The 27,930-nt window shown below is 47.7% G+C and overlaps 2 protein-coding genes and 1 long non-coding RNA gene across 2 annotated transcripts; all 3 read left to right on the forward strand.

Annotated features, from left to right (window-relative positions):
* Erich1 (glutamate-rich 1) overlaps positions 1-27,930 on the forward strand; it is a gene marked incomplete at its 5' end in the record, with an annotated part of 52,793,804 nt that overhangs the window by 23,201,168 nt on the left and 29,564,706 nt on the right.
* Positions 3,220-8,948, forward strand: LOC120097420 (uncharacterized). Its single transcript, XR_015640371.1, has 3 exons — positions 3,220-3,496; positions 5,100-5,173; positions 8,384-8,948. It is a non-coding gene; the product is annotated as an uncharacterized LOC120097420 (long non-coding RNA).
* Positions 25,315-27,795, forward strand: Helt (helt bHLH transcription factor). Its single transcript, NM_001447122.1, is given in 4 exon segments — positions 25,315-25,895; positions 26,287-26,391; positions 26,617-26,713; positions 27,109-27,795. Coding segments are annotated over 4 exon segments (723 nt in total). The 5' UTR covers positions 25,315-25,868; the 3' UTR covers positions 27,603-27,795.

The raw sequence follows: 27,930 nt of genomic DNA on the forward strand, positions 1-27,930 counted from the left end.
TAGGTATTTCCTGTTTTCCTTTAGCAGTTTTAGTGCTGCAGATTTCACAGTCAAGTCTCCTATCCCTTAGGAACTACTTAGTTTTTGTGCAAGGTAATAAGTGTGGATCTAATTTTATTCTTCTACATGTATATATCAAGTTGTCCCAGCATCATTTGTTGAAAATGCTTTGTCATGAAGTCTTTTATCCCCTTGGTTAGGTTATTACTAGATATTTTCTTTCTTTTGAGGCTACTGTGAATGGGAGTGTGTCCATGGACTCTTTGTAGGTTTGTTGGTGGGCTATAGAAAAGCTATTGGTTTGTGAACGTTAATTATGCATCCTGTTCCACTGTTGAAATTGTTTATCATTTCTGTAAGTGTTTTTGGTAGACTCTGGAGGCTCTATAATGTATAGCATCATATTGTCTGCAGATAGGGATAGTTCGAGCTCTCCTGTCACTATTGTATCACTTTAAGGTTTTCCACTCTCCTTACTCTGCCAAATACCACTTTAAGCAGTAAAGAAGAGTGAACTCTTCCTTCTTCCGTTGTCCTTAAGGAGGTCTCCAGCAGAAGGTGTGGCCCAGATTAAAGGTGTATAACACCACGCCTAGATCTGGGATGTGCTTTGTCCCAGGCTGACCTTGAATTCAGAGATATCCTTGCCTCAGTCTCCTGGGAAAGGTATGTACTATCTTATCTGGGCCAAAGCTTTTTGTGGCCACTATACCTCAAGATCTCCATGCCAAGATCCAGACTCAAGATCTAGACCAAAGCCCTCCAATTCTGGATTGTAGCTCATTGCATATATAGTCAAGTTGAAAACCAGGAATAGTCATTACATATACATATATGTACAACAACAATGAAAGAAAAAGAGGCCATAAACTTGACAGAAAACAGGATGGGTGGGTACATAGGAGGGACTGGAGGGATAAAAAGGAAGTAGGAAAGTGTTGTAATTATAATTTCAAAAATGATTATATGAAAAGTGACAAAAACTTTTACTTTATGATTTCTCTGTCATTCCCTACCAAATATTTTCGGCCATCTCTTGTCTTATGAGGCAGAATATTTACCAAAAATAAAGGCAAAAAGAAGGGAAGCCTCACCCCAGAATTTAGAGAATGGGTTGTTAGCCCTGCCTTACATCACTCTGGGACAGGCATTGACCCATCTGAATCTTAGTGCCCTTAGACTCTGATATTGGGCAAACACACAGTATTCTATACACTTCAATGTTTGACAGAGTTCTTCAAGGCCAGTGGAAGTAAGAGGGTAGAAAGCTAGAATCTGTCCTTGGAAACCTTTCTGCTACATGCATCCTAGCTGCCTGGAGCTCACAGACTAAGCTAAAGGACATACTGTTCCCATTTTGCTGGACCTTCTATGAATTATTCATGCCTTACACGAAGGCAGAAAGCATGGATAATTGCTTATTTGACCTCTGCTCAGATAACATTAGGAAGCACAGGACATTATTCCTTGGAGAGAGAAGATTTTTAAACAGAACATGACTTTACAGGTTACTAAGTCCACACTCACCCATATTCCAGAACAGGAAACATTCACTGGCTCTGGGGTTCATGGTTAGATTTGCAAAGTCATAAGGGTCTACTGAGAGAAGTTTTGCTAACGAGTAAAATTCTCATGTCCTCATAACCCAACACATTTAATGACATGGCTGGTTTTCACTTGTTTACAAGTCACAGAAAGCAACATAAAAGTGTTACCACTGGAATAATATGCATTACTCATAAACAGACCTCCAGTAATCCTTAGAGAACAGAAGAGAGCTGGGACCTAGGTCCCCAGGGAGAGGTGGAGACACTCCTCAGTATGCTATTTGTTTTGTGGATACAGAGATTAAGCAAGAATAAAGGGCCAATTCTTCAACAGTTTAGACCAACAGTTTTTTCATTGAAGGCGTTCCAATATTTTTTTTATTTAACATATAGAATGAATAGACCATCGAACTTTTTTTTTTACAAGATTCTACAGACTAGCAACCTCATTTCTTTAACTCCCTTCCTCTTCCTTCTATCCATCACGCCGTTAGACAACTTGTTTTTCTCCAGTCGTTGTGGACATTGTCTTACCTGGTATCTACGCCAGGTTGCTAGTGTATTTTGAATTCCCTGCCACCAGAATCAACCTGTCTCATTTCCTCTTTATTGGAGGCCCACCTTGACCATCCTATCCAGTATACAACCCCCCTCCTTGTTCCTTTTGCCTGGCTAGTTTGTCCTTAACACTCCTCACCCACCAACATCCTAAGTTATCCATCTCCTCTCTAATACTTGAGCTGTGTGGGGCCAGTGGGTTTTGTCCGTCTTGTTCATTAAAGTGACTCTAGGCTTAGAACAGGCTATGGCATACACTTGAGTGCACACAAGCTACGATGCACTTGAATAATATTTGCCTTCAACTCCACTCCTTCCTAGACCTCTTCAAGACCAAGTCCACATGGAGAAATAGATACAATCAACACTAGGAAAGAATAGTCCCTAGTGCATCTGAAGGACCCGAGTTCTTACTGAAGCGTAAGAGCTATTAGGAGGCTCGGCCTGGTAGAGAGTAGGTAGGTTATGAGGACCCTAAGGGCTTTCGCCAGCTTTATACGAACTGCCTCAGGTCGAGATTAGGCCAAGTACCGGCTTCCCGCCTAGGGTCAAGGCTAGGCCAGGTTCCATTCTCCACCCTCAGTTCTCAGGAGGAGCAGGAACATTCTTGAAAAACCAAAGAATGTACTGACAGAGTCACTGGCCCACTGGTCCCAGACAGAGTTCAAATGCATGTCCTATGCTTGCTAGCCAATAGATTCAAATGTCAATATGCTTAGCCAATAAGTTTAAACTGTAACCTTGCTGATGCAACCTATACCCCTAAAAAGTATAAAAAACGGCTTGTTACAGCCATTCAGGGTCACCTTCTAGTCACTCGCCATGAGGGGCTGATTGAAGATTGACAAATAAACCTCTTGTGTTTCCATCGAACTCCATTCCGGTGTCTCACTTGGGGTGGGGGTGGGGGTCTCCCAGTAGTTAAGACTTACTTTGAGACTCACACATTCACTTGAGTTAACCAGAAGGGTCCCAGGCCACTAATTGGACCTGGATCTTATGTTGACCCCTGCCTGTTCCTTCCCAAAGCTCCACAGTGTCACCAGGATGGCACACACCTCCCTGCCTCCTGACCTGGGTCTGGCAGGCCTTTGGACAGTTCATTTGAACAAGCTGCTTTCTCACTATGCCAGGCCAAGAGGTGGAGTCTTGGGTAAAATCCTCCACACCCTCTGCCTCCCACTTTCTTGTTATGATACTCACCTTCATAGCCCTTCACAAGGATGGAGAGGGATGGAGGAGTCCAGCCCTGTCTCAATGACCCAGTGCCCTAAAGACGCTCTTCCTTCCTCCAGCTTATGAGAAGACAGACTTCTTCTCAACCAAATCATGCCATTTCTCAAGAGGTTCTGCCGTCCTCATCCTCCCGGAGTCCCACCCTCCCAGGAGAGGTAATGTGAATTTTGAAGTGGGAGAAGCAGGGAGCAAGCCTTATGGTGTGAGGGATCCAGCTACCAGGCTTAACTCGTGGATTTTTGGACCTGGAATCCTGGCTAAAATTGACCAGGATGAACAAAGATTGAAGGAGGCAGGGGACAGTGGTGGTGGGGAGACATAATGTGTTCTCACAGGCTGCTTTGGTAGTCAACTATCCTAAAGAAAATGGAGCAGAACACCATTCCTGCGTGATGGCCACGATGAACAGTCCCTGGTTTAGTCATCAATATTCTTTTAAACTTTAAATGGAATGGTTCTGTGACTTTTAAAAGATTTGCCTTATTTTTTAATCTCGTGTGTGTGTGTGTGTGTGTGTGTGTGTGTGTGTGTGTGTGTGTGTGTCTGTACATGAGGGCAGAAGCCCTCCAAAGCCACAGACAGCAGATTTTCTCGAATCAGAGGTACAGGCAGTTGAGAGTCCCCTGGTGTGGGTTCTGGGAACCAAAGTCTAGAAGAGCAATACATGCCCTGGACCACTGGACCGTCTCTTTGGCTCTTCTATGATTTAAAAACAGTTCATCAAGTGCTGTGTTAAAGAATTACCCAAGTGTATGTGTTCAGGACTTCCCTGAGCCTTTCTTGAGCTCTCCGGCACTGCAGCTTTCCAGAAAGAATGGAGGTACGCACATACTAGAATGTGGTTTGGTTTGTAATTATGCCTTTCCACAAAGCTGGTCTTACATCTTTGGGAAACATAAAGCTCAAATGAGCAACCCATATCAGACCATGGAGCTGAGCCTGGAAAGATTGAGTGGAATAGGATCCAACACTTGGACGTGTCCCCTGTACCCTTGTACCCTGCATCGAGGTCAGTAATGGCTTTCAAGTCGGACCAACCCTTTTGGGAAATCTCACTACAAACTAGAAACAAACTGAGAAGAGCTTTGGTCAGTGAGTCTGTAGCCATCGAGAGTATGTGTGTTGCGGGGTGTCCTGGTGGCAACACCTCTGCAAGATACATTCTCACCTAGCGCAGGTGAGTGGTCCCTACGAGCCCCAGACAAGACAGCAACCCTCCTCACCAGGTCTCAGGCCTCCTGTGTTCCTGGGAACAGGGACACACTTGAGCCATCATGCCTGTGTGGCAGGCTTACTAGCCCCTAAAGGTATGCATGGCCCTAGTCTCCAGAACTGTAGACCTTTAATTTCCATGTCAAATGGACGTTGTAGCTTGGATTAAGGGGATTGCAATGGGCAGGAGGGTTCCTTAATTATCTAAGTGGGTTCAGTGTGATCACAAGTAGTGATGATGGAGGTGGTGGTCATAGTGGTGGTGGTGGTAAAGGTGATAACAGTGGTGGTGGTGGTGGTGATGGTGGTGGTGGTGGTGGTGGTGGTGGTGGTGGTGGTGGTGGTGGTGGTGATGGTGGTGGTGACAGAGATGTGCTTTGGAGAAAGGTGCAAGGATTACCCTAAGAATATAAATATCTGAAAAATAATCTCCTTTGAAGCCTTCACAGAACAGCAACTCTGCAGTTGGCATAAGTGAAATTGATTTAAAATTCTAAATCTGTGTCATTTGAAGCTATTCCTGGTGTTCACAGCACTCTTTTACAGAAACAGTGGAGAATGGATATTCATAAGACGAGACCACCCTTGTTCACTTGGAAACAGCTGGGCCACCAAGACAGGTGAGTGCACTGGAGGGCCTGCTCATACAGTGCTGTTGGGAACTGCCCGGAAGCTTCTTTGGAACACTGTCCTCTGATACACTTCACTTGGAAGGAGTTGGGGAAGCCAAGTCCTGTACTCAGGAACATCTGTTGCTCCTGTGGAGTCCGTAGAAAGTGTGAGACCACACCTATCTGTACGGCCCTCAGTGACTCCTTTCTTTGGAAATAGCATAACTTAGCCAATGTAGAGTCAAGTCAATCGAGTGAGGGCTGCCTGGAAACCTGATACACTTGTTCTTTTAAAGCATTGCAAAATCTCAAGGGTGTGCTTTCTCATATGTTCTAGAACCCCTTGATCAGATTTAATTAACATGGTTGACGTATCTAGTACTTGAGCAACTCAGCCTGTGCCTCAGGTTGGACCACCAAGGCTACTGTTGATGCCTGGCCCTCCTCTCCAGCACACGCTTTGGACCACCACACAACAGAGTTGCATACAGCAGTGGTGTCATAGAGCTTGGATTTCTTGTATCTCAGTTGAATGTTACCTAATATTCTAACTTCAAATAACGAGCAGCTAAGACAGAGACACTGTCATCAGATGCCCTGGCCTCCAGGAAGTCCACGCGGATGCAAGATGTATTGTGGAGATTTCGGGTATTATGGTCCTCGTTTTTGACAGCAAGGCACTGTGACCCATTTGACAGTTAGGTGCTATGGGTTAGATGACAATGTAGTGAGTCAGGCTACGTGGATTTGGTCACAAAGTCACAGACCCAGCATCTTTCTTCCATTTGTCTTCAACTTAACCCATGCCCTGTTGACTTGCATAATTCGCCAATTTATTAGATAGTTCATCCAATGAAAGTCTTGCTTACGTTTTATGCAAAAGAGCAAGGTCCTCAGAGTCTCACGTGTGAACAGAAGACACTGACATTTGATGAGCAGGCTGCACAGTGGGTGAGACATACAACGGCCATTTTCAAATGATGACTCTATTACTGAATATAACCATGGGAGTGCTGAAGGGATTGGTGCCTGGGTAACTTGATGAACTACTCCAGTCTGTGAGAAATCCATATAAATACATCTCGGTTCTAACAAACAGCTCTAGGAATAGAAGAATATGTGGGTGGGTGTGCTGGTGGTTGGCAGAAATATTAAGTGTGAACGGGTGAGTGCTTTCGAGGGGCTTAAGCCCTCACAATGTTATTATAGAAGACAATATGAATATTTTCTAAAATTCAGTGTACTGTATCATAATAGCAAAATAATTGTGACTATAGAGTCAAAATAATTAAAGTGTACGTAAAACACAGAGGGCCATAGGAGTATTTTTAAAGGTGAGGGCCCGCACTGTTTTTGAAGGACTCTAGTTCAGTTCTTAGCATCCATGTCTGGGGACTGACAACCACCTGTGCCTCCAGCCCCAGGAGAAGTGACCCCCCCCTCTTCTGGACTCCACAGGCTCGTCTACTCACATGTACACATAGCCCACACACACAGACATCATTTAAAATCAGAGATATTTTTAATGTGCAGAATAAGAATAAAGTAAGAATTAAACTAGAAGTGATGGGAAAACTTTATATTATACACAAATTTAGGTTTTAGTTTAGCCATTAGAAATTACCAGTGGGGACTGAGAAGAAAGATAGTTCCACAGAAAGTTATCCAAACTAAAGTAGTATGCTAACAGAAATTTTTTTTTCATTTAAAATTCTGAGGTAGAGTTTCTGGTGATAAATGTGACTTATTGGTTCCTAAATATATTCATCCATAAGGGAACTATACTACTTCTAGCCTGATAGCTTTTAAACAAAGCTGAAGCTAAGCCAGGAGTGGTAGTGCATGCTTTTAATCCCAATAGTTAGAAGGGAGAGGCCGGCAGATCTCTGTGAGTTCCAGGATAGCCAGAGCTGTGATACAGAGAAACCTGGGTCTGGAAAAACCAAAAAATGAAATAAAATAAAAAGTAGAGGGGGGTTGGGGATTTAGCTCAGTGGTAGAGCGCTTGCCTAGGAAGCGCAAGGTCCTGGGTTCGATCCCCAGCCCCGAAAAAAAGAAAAGAAAAAAAAAAGTAGAAATAAATTAAGGCTAACATAATAAATATTGTGAGACAAAGCTGAATCTCAGTGAATGAAGCCTTGCCGGAAAATTCTGCTTGCAGCAAAAGGCGTCCTGTTCAATATGAGTGGTAAATTTAGTCAACTACAAAGCGCGCTAAATTCAATGAATCAATCATTAGGCAAGTGGCGCGTTTACAGATGAAACACTGACCAAACGGTTTTCACTAAATTTCCCGAAAACCTTTCATATCCTTGTAAGCACAAGAGACCTGATTATGTAGGAGAGCTGCTGGCAACCAACAGTAAACTTAGTATGAACCAGCCATGATATCCCAACAGCTGTTGTACTAATGATTACTGACGCAGGTCCATGACAGTTTAAAAAACCCAAATGAGCCTGTGTTCCACAAGCAGGCCATCTATGTCCGAGGTTCTCAACCTGTGGGTCGCCCCCCCACAGGGTTTCCCTAAGACCATCAGAAAACACAGAATCATATTTACATTATGGTTCATCACAGTAGCAAAACTACAGTAATGAAGTAACAGCAAAAACAATTTTGTGGTTGGGGGTCACCAGGACATGAGGAACATGTATTAAAGGGTCGCAACATCAGGAAGGTGGAGAGCCACTGATCTTTGTAGCTTCTCAGTGCCACTACAGGTCGCCATGGAAAACAGGTTCAGCTGTTCCTTGTTCTGGAGGCTATAACGACATGGAGCTGAGAGTCGAACCATGGTGTTTGTACCCTGACTTTCTGTAGAGTTTGTTGTGTGGCTGACCTTGCCCAGGTCCAGATCCTGTTTCTGTTGTCTTCTCCGTCTCTCTCCCTTGCCTGTAAGGACACCAGCCAGGCTGGGTTAATGGCCTGTCCCTGCTCCAATAGGACCTCATTTTAACTAATTACATCTGTCGCAGCTCTAGTTGAAAGTAAGCCTGGGACGGGACATGATGCAGATAGGATGCAGTGCAACCTGTAGCAGCCGTGGCTGGCACTTCCCAGACAGCTCAGTCAGTGAAAGTTACTTCAATCAGTTCTCCTCTACCTCCTTAGTCTTTCTTTTCGAATGTACTTTAAAACTATATTTAGGGGCCAGGAGGTAGTTCCGTGGGTGAAGTACTTACAACGGCACAAATATGGACGCGAGATTTCTTCCTCAGAACCCATACATAGCTTGAGGCAGCTGCCCACGTCTGTGATCTTAGCGCCCCCTACCGGGAGACGGAAGGCAAAGGCATGAAGACGTTCATGGGCCTCTCGGCTTAGCCTACGAAGCAGGGAGCATGAAGACTTCATTTCAAAGGAGGTAACAAGCAAGAACTGACACCCAAGATTGTCCTCTGACCACATCGATGTGTCTACGCAGCTCGCACAACGGCAGGTGCGCCCATGCGAGCACGCAAACAAACGCATAAGACTTTAAAAAAAAACTTTTTGAATGATAGATTATACACACTCACCCAACTTACTAATACAGAAGCAGTTTTATCTGGATTTAGCTTGGGAAAGTCTGGCTAAAATCAGGTGTACCACAACCCCATCCCCTTTACTAGTCTGCTTGTGGTCTAATCCTATAGTCCTTATTTTCTAAGGGGAAGGGGGGGGTCTCAGGTTAATCTAGTTTCATTGTTTTCCAATGAAATTCTGTGGCATCCTGGAAAACACACGTATTTACTATAATGTTCTTCAAGGTTCATTACACAAATAAACTCGAGGGTGAGAAGACCTTCTTCTCCTTGAATGTGTCAATTTGGGGGTGGGAAATTTTTCACTGACTGCCAGAGCTAAAAAGGGGAAGGCTGTCGTGAACTTGGGTGGAAAGGTCTGTAGAGGGCTCTGATTTCTGGTGGAAAGCCAGGGTCAAGGATGAGAATAAATAGAGAACTGGGTAGAAAAAAGACCCAGCCCGTTTTCTGGCACTACCAGATCGGGGTTAGGAAGGACATGAAGATTTCATATGAAAACATTTTCACGGAAAGCTGACAATTGAAGACAGAGACACCTTCGCACAAGACGGTCCTTCCTTATTTCCTTTCTTGTAATTCAATGTCACAATTAGAAATCTGAAACCAAGACCAGAAAAGGAAGCAGCCCAGAGTTGGCACTGGCCAGGTAACATCCCCGAAGCTGAGGAGAAAGAGCCGGGCCAGGAAGTGTAGATTCCTGGTACCAGCTTCTCTCCTGCCTTGTCTCCAGAATGGGCAACAGGACCCAGAGCTTTGGAGTCCATTTTTGAAGAACAAACCAGTTGTCGAGAGCATATAGAATTAAGAAATATTCAGGACAGGAGGAGACTTTTCTCCTTAGAGGCAGACGTGTCTGAGATGTGTAGGAGGAGGTGAGAGACTGAGGGCTGGGGGAGGTGGGAACCCGACAGGAAGCCATGTTCACAACAGCAAAAGAGGAAAAACTACCGACGAGTGTGGGACGGCCAGGGATTCTCAGTAACTGTCATGGAGGAACTGGAAGGGATCGGGACTCCACAGAGGAACATCCGTCAACTAACCTGGGCCCTTGGGGGTTCCCAGAAACTGAACCTCTGACCAAAACGCATACAAGGGCTGGACCTAGCTACCCCCAGATGTGGCAGATGTACAGCTTGGTCCCCCAACAACTGGAGCAGGGGCTGTCCCTGACTCTGTTGCCTGCCTGTGGACCCCATTCCCCTAACTGGTCTGCCTTGTCTGGCCTCAGAGGGAGAGGACATGTCTAGTGCTGCAGTGATTTGAGGTCACAGGGTGGGGGGACCTCCCCCTTCTCAGAGGTGAAAGGGAGGGGTAGGGAAAGGAGGGGTGTGAGGGGAGACTGGGAGGAGAAGGAGACTGCGATTGGGATGTAAAGAGAAACAATGAATGAATGAATGAATGAATGAATGAATGAAAAACTAAAATAAAAACCAGTTGAAGAGGAGGACTGGATGTACCTGGTGCTGTCAGAGGCTTGGCTGTCCATGTGAAATGGTGCCGACTCTCAGAACTGACAGGGATATGAGTGAAGAGCAGCGGCCTATCCACGGTCTCTAGAAGGCGTCAGAGCAGAACCTAGATGGGAAAGGAAGTATGACTGGAGAGATAACTGGAGAGGCTGACAGGAGGATGTCCTCAAGTCCAGGCTGCCCAGCCAGGGTCTCCAGAAAGCACCTCGGGCATATTCGGTGTTGTTTGTACACCAGTGGGGCGCCACCAAGCTCTAGGGAGGAAAGCGATGCTATCTGACACTCAGCCTCATTTGGACCCTTTCGGGAGGCTGACACAAAGTAAGAAAGTGGATGTCAGGTTTGAGACAAGCCTGCTGCTCCATTGCATCTGAAGGGAGCTTGAGCAACGGGACCAAGGCAGGGGCATTCATTGATGGGAAGTGGTGAAGCTATGTAACATAGGGCTGGTAGCAGACACTTAGAATTCTAGTATTTAGGAAGTAAAGGCAAGGCATTTTGACTTCAAGGCCAGAATTAGTTATATAGCAAGGCTGTTTCTCAAAGAAATAGGCCGGGAATATAACTCACTCAGAGAGCACATGCCTAGAATGTATGTACAAAGCCCTTGGTTCCGTTACAGATTTATTTATTATCTATGAGTACACTGTCACTGTCTTAGACACACCAGAAGAGGGCATCAGATCTCTTTACAGATGGTTGTGAGCCACCTTGTGGTTGCTGGGAATTGAACTCAGGACCTCTGGAAGAGCAGTCAGTGCTCTTAACCACTGAGCCATCTCTCCAGCCCCATTTAAAAAAAAAAAGCATATTTTTTAAATACCATGAGTGAGCGGTGCTCAGAAACTGAGAAAAGGAAGCTGCTCGTTTATGCCTGGATCCCCGCTGGACATTTGCATGTAGAACGCCAGTTCCCTGAGACGTGAATGGATGTCAGCACTGAATTATCACCAGCAGAGGGAGGAGGGTGCCAGGACCAGCCCTGAATGGCTTGGTGTGTGTGGCTGAGCTCCCTCAAGCATACCCAAGTGGAGAGACAGTCATGTGGAGAGCGAGTCATGAGAAACGCAGGCAGGGAACAGAAGAGGGACGTGTTGAAGCATAATGAGGATGGGTGTGACAGCCGAAAACCTGTCATGCACTGACTGCTCTTCCAGAGGTCCTGAGTTCAATTCCCGACAACCACATGGTGTCTGACAACCCTCTGTAATGGGATCCAATTAAAGAGAGCGAAAGTATACTCCCATACATAAAATAAATAAATCTTTTTTAAAGCTTTTTAGAAAAAAAAACCTCTTAAACAAAACGCGAGAGTAAAAGAGGACCCAGGTAGCTTGAGACAGAACTCTGGAGGCACACAAAAGAGAAAAGAAGAAAAATCGTCCACAGAGATTGACAAGAGGCTCTTCTCTTTGATGTCATGGAAACCAAGCAAACAAGGACCTTTATGTGGCAGATGCCAAAAGATAACAAGTGCCCACTGACCACAGGGATGTGTATGGCAGTTGTCCTGGTTGATGGAAATCGTCGGTGGGTTGGGTGGGGATTATAAGAAGAAAAAGAGTGGAGCCCGTGTGTCGCAGACGACAGAGCCCAGTCTCACTGGATGATGGACTGACTGAAACCCCAGAGACAATAAAGCTAGAGGCCAGAGACGGAGTTCCGGTGCTATGTGTTGCAGGATGTAGAACTTTCTATTGATACATAAAGGACAAGAGGACAGAGAATGCCAGACGACTGTGGGAAGCCTTTCGGGATCCTGTCCTTAAGTTTCCTCTTCTATTAGAAAAAAAAAAAACTTGCATCACTTCAAACTGTGACTATTACAGAAGGAAATATATATCATGTGCCCAGCACCATGCCTGGTACTCACTACAGACCAGACAGGCAGATTCACTACAGGGTGGAGTGGTAGGTCTGTGGGGCGCACTCAGCCCCATGCCCTGAAACACAGGCTTTCTGGGGCAGCGGAAGGGGAAGTGGAGGCCTCACCATTGTGAGGAGCGTAGAGATTCTTCTCAGGGAGTTTTAGTCTTCTTGGCTCTGTTACTTACAGAGTCCTGAGGACTCTGTTCCATGCCCTAGCTACGGAAGGTGACACAATGTCCTCATGTTGAGGGCAGTGTTCTAGCATCTTGACTCTCACTCACACCGACCCCTGGAGAACTCTCACGGGTAAGAAGACCATCAGGAGAAAGGACTTGTTAGGGTCATCAGTGGGAAGCCTGAACCAGTGCCCAAGCCTCTTTAGAAATCAGTACCGTTTCTATTCACTGTGCAGAAATACTCAAGAAGTCCCCCTAAATGGCCTTGTGTGAAACCCCATCCTGATCACCTGCTGGGCCCTGATCTCCGCACTCCCCCTGCAGGCAGAAACATTTATTGTGCACTGGGAGTCAAAGAATACAGGTCCGGATTTCAATACTTAATCTTGCCTGTAGACTTGATTGGACCTAGAAACAACAAAGAAGCACACGTTCCGGCTGGTGTGGTGAGGTTGTTTTTCTGGAAGGGACAACTTAGGAGGAACTGTCCTTCCCCAGAGTGGGCTGCACCATCCACCAAGAGACCCGGATGTAAGAAGAGTCTGTGCTACTTTCTCCCGCCTGCCTTTGCTCCTGCTGTGCAGTCCAGCCCCTGCCAGCACCCGCTGACACCAGAGCTCACCTTCCTCATCCTCCCAATGGAGATGCAGAATTTCTCCAGGAAATCCCCAAGTTCCCAGGGGACCAGGCAGGGGCTGCCTCCTTCTTCATGGACTAGAGAGCTATTGAGGTCCCGGCTTCTCCACCATTGGACCGTTCACTTTGTGATGTGTGGGACAATATAATAACTCTCCATAGAATGTGTATTCATTCTACTCTTTTGCTCCCCTCAGATAGCCTAACACGGGGATCAAATGTCAGAATCCGGGGCTTTACTCCACGGTTGGGGGTGGAGGCAACGTGATACCATGTCTGGCTATATTCAAAGGGTTGCAATGCTAAGTTCTAATTCAGAAGGCTTTATCCCGTCCTGTACCCACCTGAGCCTCTGGAGTCAAAAGCTGCCTGCTCTATCCCCTTTGCCTCTCTTATTTCAACAAACATTTATGAGCATTTTCTGATGCCAGACACTGCACCAGATATGTGCAATAAAAAGATGGACAGCCAAAGTCTCAGCTCCAGGCACTCCCATACCAGGGGAAGGCACAGCCTGTGTGGCCTAGGGCATAGACAGGCTGCAAGCGTGAAACATGACTCAGCTTCTGGGAATGTAATGACTTCCCGTTCACTAATACCTTCATCTAACGCTTCCAATGATTACGCATCCAGCAGAGGTGTCCTGTCAAAACAAAGTCGTTCTTAGACAGTGAGACCCAGACTAGATTCAGTCTCCTGCAGTTTGTGGAGCGGTTTTTCCTTAGATGTTTTTGTTTCAACCACTAGAGGGCGCCATCCAACCCTCAATGGGTTAAAATCTGCCACATCTTTGAAGTGGCCTCAGCACTGATTCACTAGGCTAGGCGATCCGATCCGTGACTGTATTGATGACTTTCATCTTATCTCAAAGCAAGTCTTGCAGCTCTCAGGCAAGCTTTAAATTGGCCACCCAGACTTTACTCTTGACTCAGCCTGAGGACTTTTCTTTTTAAGATTTAGACTCCAGAGCATCAAAGATTTCTGTTTTCTTGTTTTGTTTTGATACAAGGTCTCACTCTGAATTCCAAGGTGGTCTTGAACTTGAGATCCCACCCTGCAAAGGTTCTTTTTTAACCATGAGTTTGGGGTAGAATGCAGGACTAAATGCTTCCAGAAGTTTTACGATGCCACAGAGTTCAGAAGCCATGGCTGGATAATTGAAGCATGAGAAATATGCTTCAGTTTTTCCTTCCTGCGTGAGTTAGTGCCTGAGTGCTCGTGCACGTGTGCATGTGCATGTGTGTGCTCGAGTAAGCCACACACGGCACATGTTGGAGGTCAGAGGACAACATGTAGGAGTTGTTCCTCTCATCCCACCATGTTGGTCTCAGGGATTGAACTCCGTTCCTCAGCCTTGAGGGCAGGTGCTTTACCAGCTGAGCCAAGGGGCCAATCTCAGAGGTGGGTACAGAGATTTTCACACTCACTGAAGTAGTGGTTCTCAACCTGTGGGTCGAGTGTGTGTGTGTGTGTGTGTGTGTGAGTATGTGTGTGTGTGTGAGTGTGTGTGTGTGTGTGTGAGTGTGTGTGTGTGAGTGTGTGTGTCTGTGTGTGTTTATGTGTATGTGAGTGTGTGTGTGTGTCTGTGAGTGTGTGTGTCTGTGTGTGTATGTGTGTGTGAGTATGTGTGTGTGTGTGTGAGTGTGTGTGTCTGTGTGTGTGAGTGTGTGTGGGTGTGTGTGGGTGTGTGAGTGTGTGTGTATGTGTGTATGTGAGTGTGTGTGAGTGTGTGTATGTGTGTGTATGTGTGTGAGTGTGTGTGTATGTGTGTGTATGTGTGTGTGAGTGTGTGTATGTGTGTATGTGTGTGTATGTGTGTGTATGTGTGTATGTGTGTGTGAGTGTGTGTGTGTGAGTGTGTGTGTGTGAGTGTGTGTGTGTGGGTGTGTGTGTGTGGGTGTGTGTATGTGTGTGTAATGATCCTTTCACAGGGGTCACCTAAGACTGTCAGAAAACATAGATGCTCACATCGTGATCCGTAACAGTAGTAAAATTACGGTTTTGAAGTAGCAGTGATTTTATGGTTGGGGGCGGTCACCACAACATAAGGAACTATAAGGGGTCATAACACTATGAAGGTTGAGAAGCACAGAACTAAGGGGACCAGGAATGTTAACCACACAGGGTTGTCCCTTCAAAGGGAGGCATGTAGAACCTGTTTTCTGGCCAGAATTCTGCTCACAAGCACGGTTTATAGCCTGGTGACCTTTGTACTATCTGTGCGGCTAAGAGACCATACCGGACTCTCCTCCCCAGCCTTATCATGAGCTTCTCAGTCTATAGAACCTACCTCTATGGGAGGTGTCATATGCAGCCAATCTATAGGCCCATCTTTATGGAAGATGTCGCTTGTACTTTATAGAGTTTTAATGTAGTCACATCTTAAGCTTTATTGTGCCCACAAGCTTGAGTTAATTATCACGAGGAAAATTTTCACCAAATTTTCCTGTGTTTAAATATGCCTGAAATACTTGGGGTCAGATTCCCAATGTTTGAACAAATGCCACCTAGTGAGTCTTGTTGAACCAAACTATCCCCCAGCCCATCCCCAGGATCATCATTCGGCTGGCCATGGTGGTCACGGAGACTCCCCCAAATCTCCTGGTTACTTTATTACTGCTACAATCAAATATCTGACAAGAAGGAATTTAAGGGAGGGAGGGTTGGTGTGGTTTATAGTTTGAGGAGATCCAGCACTTCATGGCGGAGAGGACATAACTCCCAGTCATGCCTGCCAGAGTCCTCTGGATTTCAGAATTACACAGACACACACACACTCACACACACTCACACACACTCACACACAGACACACACACTCACACACACAGACACACACACTCACACACACAGACACAGACACACACACTCACACACACTCACACACACACAGACACACACACTCACACACACAGACACAGACACACACACTCACACACACTCACACACACAGACACACACACTCACACACACAGACACACACTCACACACACTCCCACTCACACTCACACACACTCACACACAGACACACACACTCACACACACAGACACACACACTCACACACACAGACACAGACACACACACTCACACACACTCACACACACATACACAGACACACACTCACACACACACTCACACTCACACACACAGACACACACACTCACACACACAGACAGACACACACACACTCACACACACATACACAGACACACACTCACACACACACTCACACTCACACACACAGACACACACACTCACACACACACACACTCACACTCACACTCACACACTCACACTCACACACACTCACACACAGACACACACTCACACACTCACACACAGACACACACTCACACACACTCACACTCACACACTCACACTCACACACACTCACACACAGACACACACTCACACACACTCACACTCACACACACAGACACACACACTCACACACAGACACAGACACACACACTCACACACACATACACAGACACACACTCACACACACACTCACACTCACACTCACACACACACACACACACACACACACGCCAGTTAAACTTAATATGCCTTGACTAACTCAAAAGCTGGGCAGTTCTTATCCCTTCCACTGATAGCAAACACTCCCCTCTGATTCTCCTGAGTTTACATCTTTTAAAATCTATATTTCATCTCTGCTATGCTAAACACAGTTGGGTGAGTGACCCATGTGGTCACATTCCCTGATTCTTACATGCTGGAAGGCCTTTAGGTCTGCTCTTTCTTCTTCCCCACCACGGCAATGTCTCCTCCTTTCTCTCTTCCAGTTCCTAGCCCTTGCAAATCCAAAGGTCCTGCTTCAGTCTACCTGCCTCGCCATTTTCTGTTGGGTTTTTATCGATCCATCAAAGACCAATTGGGGATAAGGACCTTCCGCATTTGAACAAGAAGAGTCCTGATTTGGGGAGCCGGATTAATTCAAAGAATTAGAACCAACCCCCAACAATGGTGTATGAGTCTGGAATCATCCATTCTTTCAGACATCCCCTGGAGAGAGACTTGATCTAGCTCCAGCTGGAAGATGAACAGAGAGATGGTCTTTTCCAGCCTGCAGTGTGCACTCGGCAGCAGAATGGAGTCTATACATGCAACGCCAAGCTTAAAGGAGAGGGGTGGTGTGGAGTCTTTCTGGGAGCCTTGAAAGGGAAAGCAGCTCTGCTGACACCTTGATTTTGGACTTAGTAACCCACATACTTTAGAAATAAATTCCCACTGTCTTAAGTTTCCAACATGATGAAATTTCATCTATTATGAAGCCTGGAAGAGGAAAACAATCACTCTTGAGAACTTAGGTCACACCCCATCTCCTTCTGGAAGTCTTCTTCATCCTTCCTGTAAGCCACCTCATTCAGTGTCCAAGTCACTCTCTAATTTCTTAAAGATAGCAACCCGTTCTATCTCCACTGTGACACCAGAGCCAGCACCACTCCGAGAATTAGTAAGTGCATCCCCCTGTGGTTCAGATACTGCACAGCTCCACAAACATGACTGTGTAGAGCAGTGGTTCTCAACCTGTGGGTCATGATCCCTTTGGAGTCAAAGGACCCTTTCACAGAAGTAGCATATCAGATATCCTGCAGATCAGATATTTACATTACAGTTCATAACAGTAGCCAAATTACAGTTATGAAATAGCAACACTGCAACATGAGGAACTGTATTAAAGGGTCACAGCATTGGGAAGGTTGAGAACCGCGGACATGGAGTCATAGCATCGAGCCTGGGAGGTAGGCATATCCATTGCTGCGTTACAGATCCAGAAACCAAGGCCCAGCAGCTTGCCAAAGGCCATTCAGTGAGCAGAGAACGTGTATTCAAATCCCTCTGAATCTCAGGTCCAGTGGGGATGTGCACGGGCTGTTCTAAAAGCCAGTGGTCCACCAGGCTGATGCTGATAGAGAAGAGGGAGGGGAAGAGTGGGTCTTAATTAGCAGTGTTGAGACGTGTGTGTGTGTGTGTGTGTGTGTGTGTGTGTGTGTTTCAGATTTCTTGACAAGCGTAGAGAAGCAGGAAGCATTTGGAGCACTACAGAGTTGGTCATACTGATTCACCACCTTGGCTTCATTGCTGCCAATGCCCTTGACAGCTAAACCTGAGTTGTTAGTCCAGTGACAGTAAAGCGAATTGTGGGACTGCTCAGATTGCAAAACCAATGGAGATAAAAATGGCATTTCTGTGAAAACTCGGGTTTCCCGCCAGGCTGGCCTAGGATACAGGAACTTTCACTGTGTGTCCTCATGGTGCATATACTGGCCAGTTTTAAGTCAATTTGACAAAGGCTATCATTGTCAGAGGGGAGCAAGCCTCAATTGAGAAAATGCCTCTATGAAATTTGGCTGTGTGCAAGCCTATAGGGCACTCTCTTAATTAGTGACTGATGGGGAGGGCTTATCCCATTGTGGGAGGGGCCACCTCTGGGCTGGTGGTCCTGGGTTCTACAAGAAAGCAAGCTGAGCAAGCCGTGGGGAGCAACGCAGCAAGTGGCACCCTTCAATGGCCTCATCAGCTCCTACCTCCAGGCTCCTGCCCTGCGTGAGTTCCTGTCCTGACTTCCTTTGATGATGACCTGGAAGTGTAAGCTGAATAAACCTTGTCTTAGTTAGGGTTTTACTGCTGTGAATGGACACCATGACCAAGGCAACTCTTATATGGACGACATTTAATGGGGCTTACAGGTTCAGAGGTTCAGTCCATTATCAAGGTAGGAGCATGACAGCTTCCAGGCAGGCATGGTGCAGGAGGAGTTGGGAGTTCTGCATCTTCATTTGAAGGTTACTGGGGAGGAGACTGGCTTCCAGCCCATGGGGACACACTTCCTCCCACAAGGCCACACCCACTCCCACAAGGCCACACCTCCAAATAGTGCCACTTCCTAGGCCAAGCACATTCAAAACAGTACACACCCTTTCCTCCCCAAGTTTCTTTTGCTCAAGGTATTTCCTCATAGCAATAGAAACCCTAATTAAGACAGTGGGCAAGACTCCACTAGTCTCCAGGGCTCTGCTGTTTGTCCCTGATAGCAACCATGTTGTTGTCCCTTCCTTTCTCTCCATGCATTGTTAGGGCTGAGGCTATGCTTGGTGACCAGAGAGAGCAGAGGAATATGATACCAAGTAAGAAAAGCCTGCAGAGAGATTCCAGCACAATGGGATAGGTGATGCCTTGCAGCTAGGGTGGGCATGGAGTGGCTGTCCTGCTGAGGCTACTGAATTAATGTCACGCATATACTATTTTTTTTTCTTGGTGCATGAACCTGTGGAAGGCAGGGACCAGTGCTATCCTGCTAATTATTCCCAAACACTGGATCCCTATGGGTTCTCAGGACCTGCTAGCGTCATCACTAAACTCATGTACAGGCGTTAAGAGAAGAACAAGGGAGGTTGGGGATTTAGCTCAGTGGTAGAGCGCTTGCCTAGGAAGCGCAAGGCCCTGGGTTCGGTCCCCAGCTCTGGAAAAAAAAAAAAAAGAGAGAGAAGAACAAGGGAATGGCTGGTGCTTCTGTACAGCGCTCACACATATGGAAGACAGACAAACACCCACAGAATATGCACCAGGACTAAATCCCAGGGGCCTGACTAGCCTTCTTTACCGTCATTGAGGCAGCTGTCCTTGAAGATCATGTATCAAATGAACAAAGCCTCGGTAAAATACTTTGTGATAGCAGCTTTCTCTGGGCCATGGGGTAGTCTGGTCTCCTCACTGTAACGGAGTCCTCAGCCCTGACCTGGGGCATTGGACCTCAGCACTCTGACCAGCCTTTCCGAGGGAAGCTTGGTGATCCCCCTGCAGAACAGAAGCCAGGGCTTGGTTCCCTTGCTACTTTGCCTTCCTGCTCCTTCAGCAGCCAGAAGAGCTAGCACCTGGGTCCCTTCCCCCTCCCCCTACAAGGCTCTCACACTTTCTGTCTTCTGTATTAAGTCTAACACAGTGATTCTCAACCTAGGGGTCGAACGACCCTTTCACAGGGTCACCTAAGACCATTAGAAAACACAGATATGTACATGACCATTCATCATGGTAGCAAAATTACAGTTATAAAGTAGCAATGGAAATAATTTTATGGTTGGTGGGGGTCACCACAGTGTGAGGCACAGTATTAAAGGGTTGCGCCTTAAGAAAGCTGAAAGTCATGTGTAGAAAGACTACTGGGTATACTGGTAAAGACTGGAAGGATTTGAAATCACCCGGATACCCACGGCCTTAGAGAAATTTGGTAGAAATTGGTGTTCTCTCTCTCTCTCTCTCTCTCTCTCTCTCTCTCTCTCTCTCTCTCTCTCTCTCTCTTCTTTACATTCGTTTCCACTTAGTTCCCAAACTCTGTTTCTAAGTTGCAGAGAAAGAAGAAAGACTCCATCAGCCGGCGTTTGGGAACAGTGGAACTAGAGGAATATGTAGTAAAACAACAATGGTGAATATTCTTTCAACTGAGGTCTTTAGATGCCAGGGAGCTAATCACAGAACAGTATTTAATTAACATTGTCTAATTTCTAAATAGCCTTGTTTCAAAATTACTTATTTTCAAAATGACATTAAATTGTGTGTGTTTAAATCACACAACATTATATTAGTCGTTGTTGCTGTAATAAAGTACCTGGGGGAGTTAGCCTAATAAAGTAAAAATGCTTATTTTACTCACAGTTTTGGAAGTTCAAGGACATGGTGCCTGCCTCTCCTTGGACTTAGTGGGGGGCAGGTGGAGGGCTCCCAGAACATCATGGCAGATGACAAAGTGGGAACCTGGGCAGGAGCAGCAGATTGCAATTGGATGCAGGAAGCAGAGTGGAGTGAAGACTAATCTCAGCTTTCCTACCAACTCCCTCCTGGGAATCAGAATCACCCAGGGAATTCATGGGAGCTACTGCCTACTGCCTCCAATGACCAATGACCAAAGGGCCTCCCACTGAGCTCCACCTCTTAAAGGTCCCACCCCCTCCCTACATCATCACCTGGAGGCACAACACTCTGATCCTATTGACTCTTGGAAACAAGCCACAAATAAACCATGATGAGTAAACCTCTCAATATCCATGGAGCAATGGTTCCAGGATACCCTAGAAACCAGAATCCACAACCGCTCAAGTCCTCTTACATAAAATCGCATAGTACTTGGATATCTGGTGCAGATTTTATTACTTCAGGGAATAGGATCTTAAGTGCCTTAGGCTGGTCCCCTACGTAGCTTAGGATGACCTTGACCTCCCAGTCTCATGTTTCACCTCTGAGTGCTGGGATGCTGGGCTTGTGCACCGTGTACCATCTGTGTGGGAGCACGTACCAGCGAGCATTCTCTCAGCTGAGCTGCATCCTTCCCACATGGTAGTGTAGGCATTGTTTGTGTGTAAGCTGCTAAAAGTTAGTAGGTAGAGTGCTGCGTTTCATTATGGCATTCTCATGCATAGGTGTCATATTTTGTTCTTACTCCCCTGCCTTCTCTCATTCCCCGCCCCCGTCTTGCTCTTCCTGACCTCTTTGTCCACTTCCTGTATACTTTAAATCATCTCTACCTTACTTACACTACACAACACAGGACAGTGCTGTAAGAATGGATGTTATACTAGATTGCTTATGGAATAAACGCCCAACAAATTAAGTCCCCAGACACACTTAGTGTGGGCACATGCCATGCCCGCTCTTTTTTTTTTTTTTTTTTCTTTTTTCTTCTTTTCGGAGCTGGGGACCAAACCCAGGGCCTTGCGCTTGCTAGGCAAGCGCTCTACCACTGAGCTAAATCCCCAACCCCCATGCCCACTGTCTTTAACCCACCACACAGTCGAATATAGAACCCTCAGATATAGCCATCTGACTATACACAGTGTCAGTCTGAGCGATTAACCATGTATTGCATCCGTAGCTGTAATTTTGTGATATGAACATTTAATATGCACTCCCCTAGTACAGTGGTTCTCAACCTTCCTAATGTTGTGACCCTTGAATACAGCCTTTCGTGTCATGGTGACACCCAACCATAAAATTATTTCCATTGCCACTTCATAGCTGTAGTTTTGCTACTGCAATGGGTCGTAATGCAAGTATCTGTGTTTTATGCTGTTCTTAGGCAACCCCTGTGTGTGAAAAGGGTTGGTAGTGTGGGAACCACTGCCCTAATATTCTCAAACATACAATACGAACCAGTCTCTGCAATGTGCATTAATGGACATCTCGAGCCTTCCCTCCTCCCTCTCTCACTGTGAGCATGTATCCTCTGACTAACCCCTCTGCTTTCCTGGCTGGATTCCTGGCTCCTGGCTCCTGGCTCCTGGCTCCTGGCTCCTGGCTCCTGGCTCCTGGCTCCTGGCTCCTGGCTCCTGGCTCCTGGCTCCTGGCTCCTGGCTCCTGGCTCCTGGCTCCTGGCTCCTGGCTCCTGGCTCCTGGCTCCTGGCTCCTGGCTCCTGGCTCCTGGCTCCTGGCTCCTGGCTCCTGGCTCCTTTCTGAGAGATGAGTATGTTGAAAGGTTTCTAGTCTTGGAGCTCCTCCCCTAACCCGGTCTCACAACCACTCAGAAAGAGTTGGCCAGAGAACACTGAGTGACATCCTCAGTGAGATGGGAGATCCATGTCCCCTCCCCCACATTCATTTGCCTAATTTGGGTTAAATTTAACAGACTTTGGGAGGTGTCTGTCTGACTTTTTCTGGGGAGAGCGACACTTTTGAAGAGGGAGGAGGAGGAGTCCACTAGGAGGAGTGAGTGAAAGCTCCTAACAGTCCCACAGTTCCACTAAAACTGAAAAGTCACCTCAGACGAATGCCGAATGCCGCTGGCAAAAATAAAAAATGAATGGTGTAGTTAGGCCTCCTTGAGTGCCTTGTCTCTGGTCCCTTATTCACCCCAGTGACAGACAGCCTTGTAGCATACAATGAGCACAATGTTATCTCCATTTTACAGAAGAGGAAAACTGAGGCACAGTGGAGGCTCTTTCCCCTGCTTAGTGTCTGGCTCCGAGGCAGGAGTGCTGTTGGTGTATGAACAGGATCTGCACCTTCACCACTTGCTTCTCATTTTGAGTGGAAACTACCCCAAGATCCAGGGAGCATTGATCAACACCCCCAAAATAGAGTAAATGCAATATCTAGTAAGGCACACTTTCCCCTGGGAGTGTGTTTGAGACGTGCTGCAAGGAAAAGCAAAAGTGGAAGCATCCGCTCCCCAGTCATAAGAAGAAATCTTGGTTCTCTTTACTGCTGCAACCGCCAAGCCTGGGCAAACCTGCGCTCTGTGCTCTGGGTCTGCACCCATCCACCCCGCACCATCCCCACCCCACCCCCACCCCCACCCCCGGCTCAACCACTCCAAGAAGTAACTTTTAGTTCTGGGCAAACAGTCCCTGGCTGCCATAAAACCAAGAAAATTAAACAGTTTGTGTGGAATAAAATCTGGCTTGAGGAACGTGCCTGCAGCTGCAGTTAACACCAACAGTAAGAGGATCAACCCCAAGTCTGCTGGCAGGAAAAAAAAGAGAGAGAGAGAGAGAGGAGGAGGAGGGGGCGCGAAGACCGAGCTCCCTTTTGCCCATTCAAGTTAGCTGATTTTGGATGATCAGGGTTCCTGTTTAATCCCCTTGTGTGCGAGTGAATTTACGGAGGCCGACAACCCCTAAGAGAGCACACGCGGCTGGCAGAGCAACCTGCAAGAAGGTGCGGGTTCTGTTCGATCTGGCGTGAATACATCGAAAAACAAAACAAAACAAACAGAAAATCGTAAGCAAGACTGGGGCACCCTAGAGTGCTCAGTGCAGACCGATTCCCACATCTCCAGGCACCAGAAGGTTGGCGGCTGCTTTCCAGAGGTCCTGCGTCTCAGGTCTGGCTTTGCGCCCTGGAGCTTCCCACGTGCTGTCAGCAAGCAGGAACCCACCCTATCTACCTCTGACAAGGACTGGCACTACCCGAAGGGATAACCTTCGGGCCTGCTGACGTCTAGCAGAGTAGAGAGATTGGACTCGCGGTGTGAGGCAAAAGGACTAAAGAGAACCTTGAAGAGAGGTTTCCCATGTTCCCAGCTGAGAGAGATTGGGAACAGATGAGAACTTGGTGGCTCTGGAATAAATCATAAAGCAAAGGTCATTTTTATTGTTTTTATATGCAAGAAAGTTCGCCCCCTCCAGCCCCCCACCACGCATGCCCAGAGGCGACAAATAAGAGGTTGGTGGGTGGGGGACTGGGGCTGTGGTGCCGGCCCAAGGCAAAGGCGCAGCAGGGAGAGAGAGTTCCCAGAAGCCGCCGCCCCCTCCTTTCCTTTGGGCCTGTCCAGCAAATTTCCTTCTGGGTTTCTGTCCGACTCTTCCCTCCCACCTCCTCCCCCCGATATCTCGCTTTCTAAAACCATAAAAAAGAGATCAAATTCCCTAACTTCACGGGGCCCTTTTCAGTGACAAATATTGATGCCCAAAGTGTCTGCGCTCTCCCGCCCCCAAACGTTAAGAAAAGGCGCCCGCGAGAGAGGGACATAAAAAGTTAACAATGCTGTGAAAATATGTTTGCAAAAAATAGACAATCGTTGGATTAAACGTATTCAAGTATGAAATAATGCCTTTTTGTGTCAAAACCTGGGCGATGGGCGGGCACAAAAGTTCTCTGCAGCAGCTATTTGCTCCCTTTGTGAGCCGTGCGCTTCGGCGTCTCCACTTGGGCGCATTACCCAGAGCCCTCTAAGCTCGATTGTTTCTCCCTTTCTAATGACATTTACCGGATCAAAACATGCTGTTAATTCGATCAGAAGGCTTCACCCTCCCTGACAAAGCCACAATAATTTCTCCTGAAGTTTGTTAAATTGACCAAAATTAGGCAAATGAATAGGGGTCTGTAGGCGCCCCCTCATGCAGGTGACGGCGCATAATGCTCGCCCGGGCCAGCTGCATTCTCCCTTTTCTTTTCGGCCCACTCTCCTCTGTGTTGCCCCTGAATCCTCCCACCCCCCCTACACACACACACACACACACACACACACACACACACACACACACACACACGCCCGTCTCTCCTCCACCCCACCCATGGCATTATTAAAATTTAGCCCAATGAAACTATTCATACTTTTCAATGGACATTTTCCTATAGGATAATAGGCTACAAATTGCGCCTCTTCCCCCCGCGAAGAGAGAGCCAGAGGGGGGTGGGGAGAAAGCAGACGACTTGGTCAGAGACTAGGCGGGGGAGAGTCGCGTGCCAAAGACCCGCGGGAGGGGCGAAGCGAGGCGGGAGCCTCGTGTGCCAGCCGCAGCCCCACACCTGCCGGGATGTCCGGACAAATAAAGCGGTGTAAACAAAAAGGGGGGAGAGGGACGTGTCACCAAGTCGTGTGAGAAAAGCCTGGGAACAAACGGGGCGCCTCCGTCTCCAGGAGCTCTCCCTTGAACCCGGCGGAACAGCCTATTAAAGGCTTACTTAATTACTTTAATGACTCTGGACAGGCTTTAAAACCCACTCGGCGCTGGGACCGCGGGCTTGCTGGGATTTGTAAACAGACGATCGTGTGAGACTCAGCGGTGGGACTAAAGGAAGCGACACTGTTTTGTGAGGGTCCTCGCCCCCCGGTGCCCGCAGCCACTGCGCCCCTGCGCTCTGCGCCAGCGAAGAGTGCAGGCGCTCGCTGGTGCGCCGGCTCCAGTTTCTCACCTCCTCTTCCCGAGGTGCTGGTTGCCATGCAAATGTTATTCCTGGACGGATCACGTGTCCTTTGAAGAGCCACGTGGATTAACAAAGCTGATCTGCCCCCACCTCGCCCCCCTCGGCTGCTAAATTTTTTTTCTTAACTTCTTTAAAACTGACCTTGAATGCATACATGCTCCAAACGCAGAATGCCTAATCCTATGGAATAATTCAACTCGTGAGAATGCTCTTGCAGTCCTAGATGGCTGCTTTATAAAGGGAGCCCCCTCGGACCCGGGAGGCTGCAGTCTACCTGAAACACTTGAAGAGGCACACGAGGTGGAACGTGGACGAGTGCCTCCCGCCACTGCCTCTGCCGAGGGCGCGCGCACACACACACCCCAGAATGTCTGACAGGCTCAAGGAACGCAAAGTGAGTCCTTGCGCTCTGGTGGTGGAAGAGTGTGACTGGCCAACCTGCCGTCTGGCTGCATAGATGACTAAGATGCGCCACCCATGACTTTAAGTGTGGAGAAATCCAAAGTGGTTTGGAAAGGGGACAGAGACAGAGTCCATAATTGGAGAGAACTCACGCTGGGAGGCTGGTGGCCACGTCCCAAAGCTCTGGCATTCAGCTTGGTGGTGGCAGGGGTGTGTAGGGAAGCTAAAATGCAAACGCTCCAGCATTAGCTCCGGGGACACAGAGCTCTCTTGGTCTAGTATGGTGGGGCACGGTTGGCGAGTGAACCTTTGTAGCACACAGGCTTTGCCTTGGATGACCCCTTGGGCAAAGCCATCTTAAATGTAAAACTTTCTGTTTACAGAGAACCCCGGTTTCTCATAAAGTGATCGAAAAGCGAAGGAGGGACCGAATTAACCGCTGCTTGAACGAACTGGGCAAGACAGTCCCCATGGCCCTGGCAAAACAGGTAACGTTTCAGTACTGGGGACTCCTCCACCGTCGCTCTCTGCAGAGCACCGGGGCCTCTGTGGACGCTGCAGGTCTAAGAGAACTCGCCCCACTCCCGGGACTTGAGTGGTAGTAACCTCTCTGGCGCCAGCATCTTCCTGGCTGGTCCTCTGCAGGAGACAGAGAGCATCTGTGTGGGTCTGCTGTGGGTGGGCCGGCGCTAGGCTCCTGTCTTCTTTTGCAGAGTTCCGGGAAACTGGAGAAGGCGGAGATCCTGGAGATGACAGTTCAGTACCTCAGAGCTCTGCATTCCGCGGATTTTCCCCGGGGAAGAGAAAAAGGTGGGCATTGATTCAGGCAAAGGAAACCTGACAAGGGATCGTGTGCCACGCGGAGACCTGGAGTCTGAGAGTGGGGGGAAGTCCGGGAGCGGGAAGCCGCCAGAACGGACCGGCGCTTGACTCCTGAAAATGTACTTGCTGGGTGCCATGGATGAGCAGGTCCTCACAGGTGGGGGGTGGCAGGGTAAGGGGTGTAGTCAGGCTCTTAGGGAGACAAGATTACTGTCTTTCCAATTCCTAGACTGTCGAGTAGAGAATGCCAGCTTCAAATGAGAATCCAGCCCAAACCCTGTAAAGTCGCCCTGAGCGTTCTAGGAGGGGCTCCTGTTCTTTTCTTTCCTTCTTCCTGCCATTTCTTTTCTTTTCTTTTTATTTATTTTTTGCCACCCCAGCAGAGCTTTTAGCAGAGTTTGCCAACTACTTCCACTATGGTTACCATGAGTGCATGAAGAACCTGGTGCACTACCTCACCACCGTGGAGCGGATGGAGACCAAAGACACCAAGTACGCGCGCATCCTTGCCTTCTTGCAATCCAAGGCTCGCCTGGGCGCGGAGCCCGCCTTTCCGCCGCTCTCGCTCCCGGAGCCGGATTTCTCCTATCAACTGCATCCAGCCGGCCCAGAGTTCCCGGGCCACAGCCCGGGCGAAGCCACAGTGTTCCCGCAGGGGGCTACCCCAGGTTCATTCCCTTGGCCTCCTGGAGCGGCCCGCAGCCCAGCACTGCCTTACTTGTCCAGCGCGACCGTACCTCTCCCCACTCCCGCACAGCCCCACAGCCCCTTCTTGGCTCCGATGCAGGGCCTGGACCGGCATTACCTAAATCTGATCGGCCATGGCCACCCCAACACCCTCAACCTGCACACGCCCCAGCACCCTCCGGTGCTCTGACACCCACTCACCGCATAGATTACTTTGCGATTTGGTGCCAGTTTGAGACGATGTATATGTTGTACGTGTGTAAATAGTGCGCTAACAAAAATCGGATGGGAGAGCACCAGGAGCGAATTCGCCTTCAGAAGGACCTCCCTTACCAATAAATATTTTTTGTGCTAAAGACCAATAAATATTTTGTGCTAAAGAAGTGGAGTTCTTTATCTTTTGCTCACCCACAAACCACCCACGCTAAGTGTCTTACACGGAATCCTAAGGTTGCTAGGAGCCCAGGTGAGAGCGTTCAGTAATTTGGCTGAGGAGGGAGGACCTTTGCGCAGTCCCA

The sequence above is a fragment of the Rattus norvegicus genome, chromosome 16 (genome assembly GCF_021556685.1).
Source record: "Rattus norvegicus strain SHRSP/BbbUtx chromosome 16, alternate assembly SHRSP_T2T, whole genome shotgun sequence".
Taxonomy (NCBI): domain Eukaryota; kingdom Metazoa; phylum Chordata; class Mammalia; order Rodentia; family Muridae; genus Rattus; species Rattus norvegicus.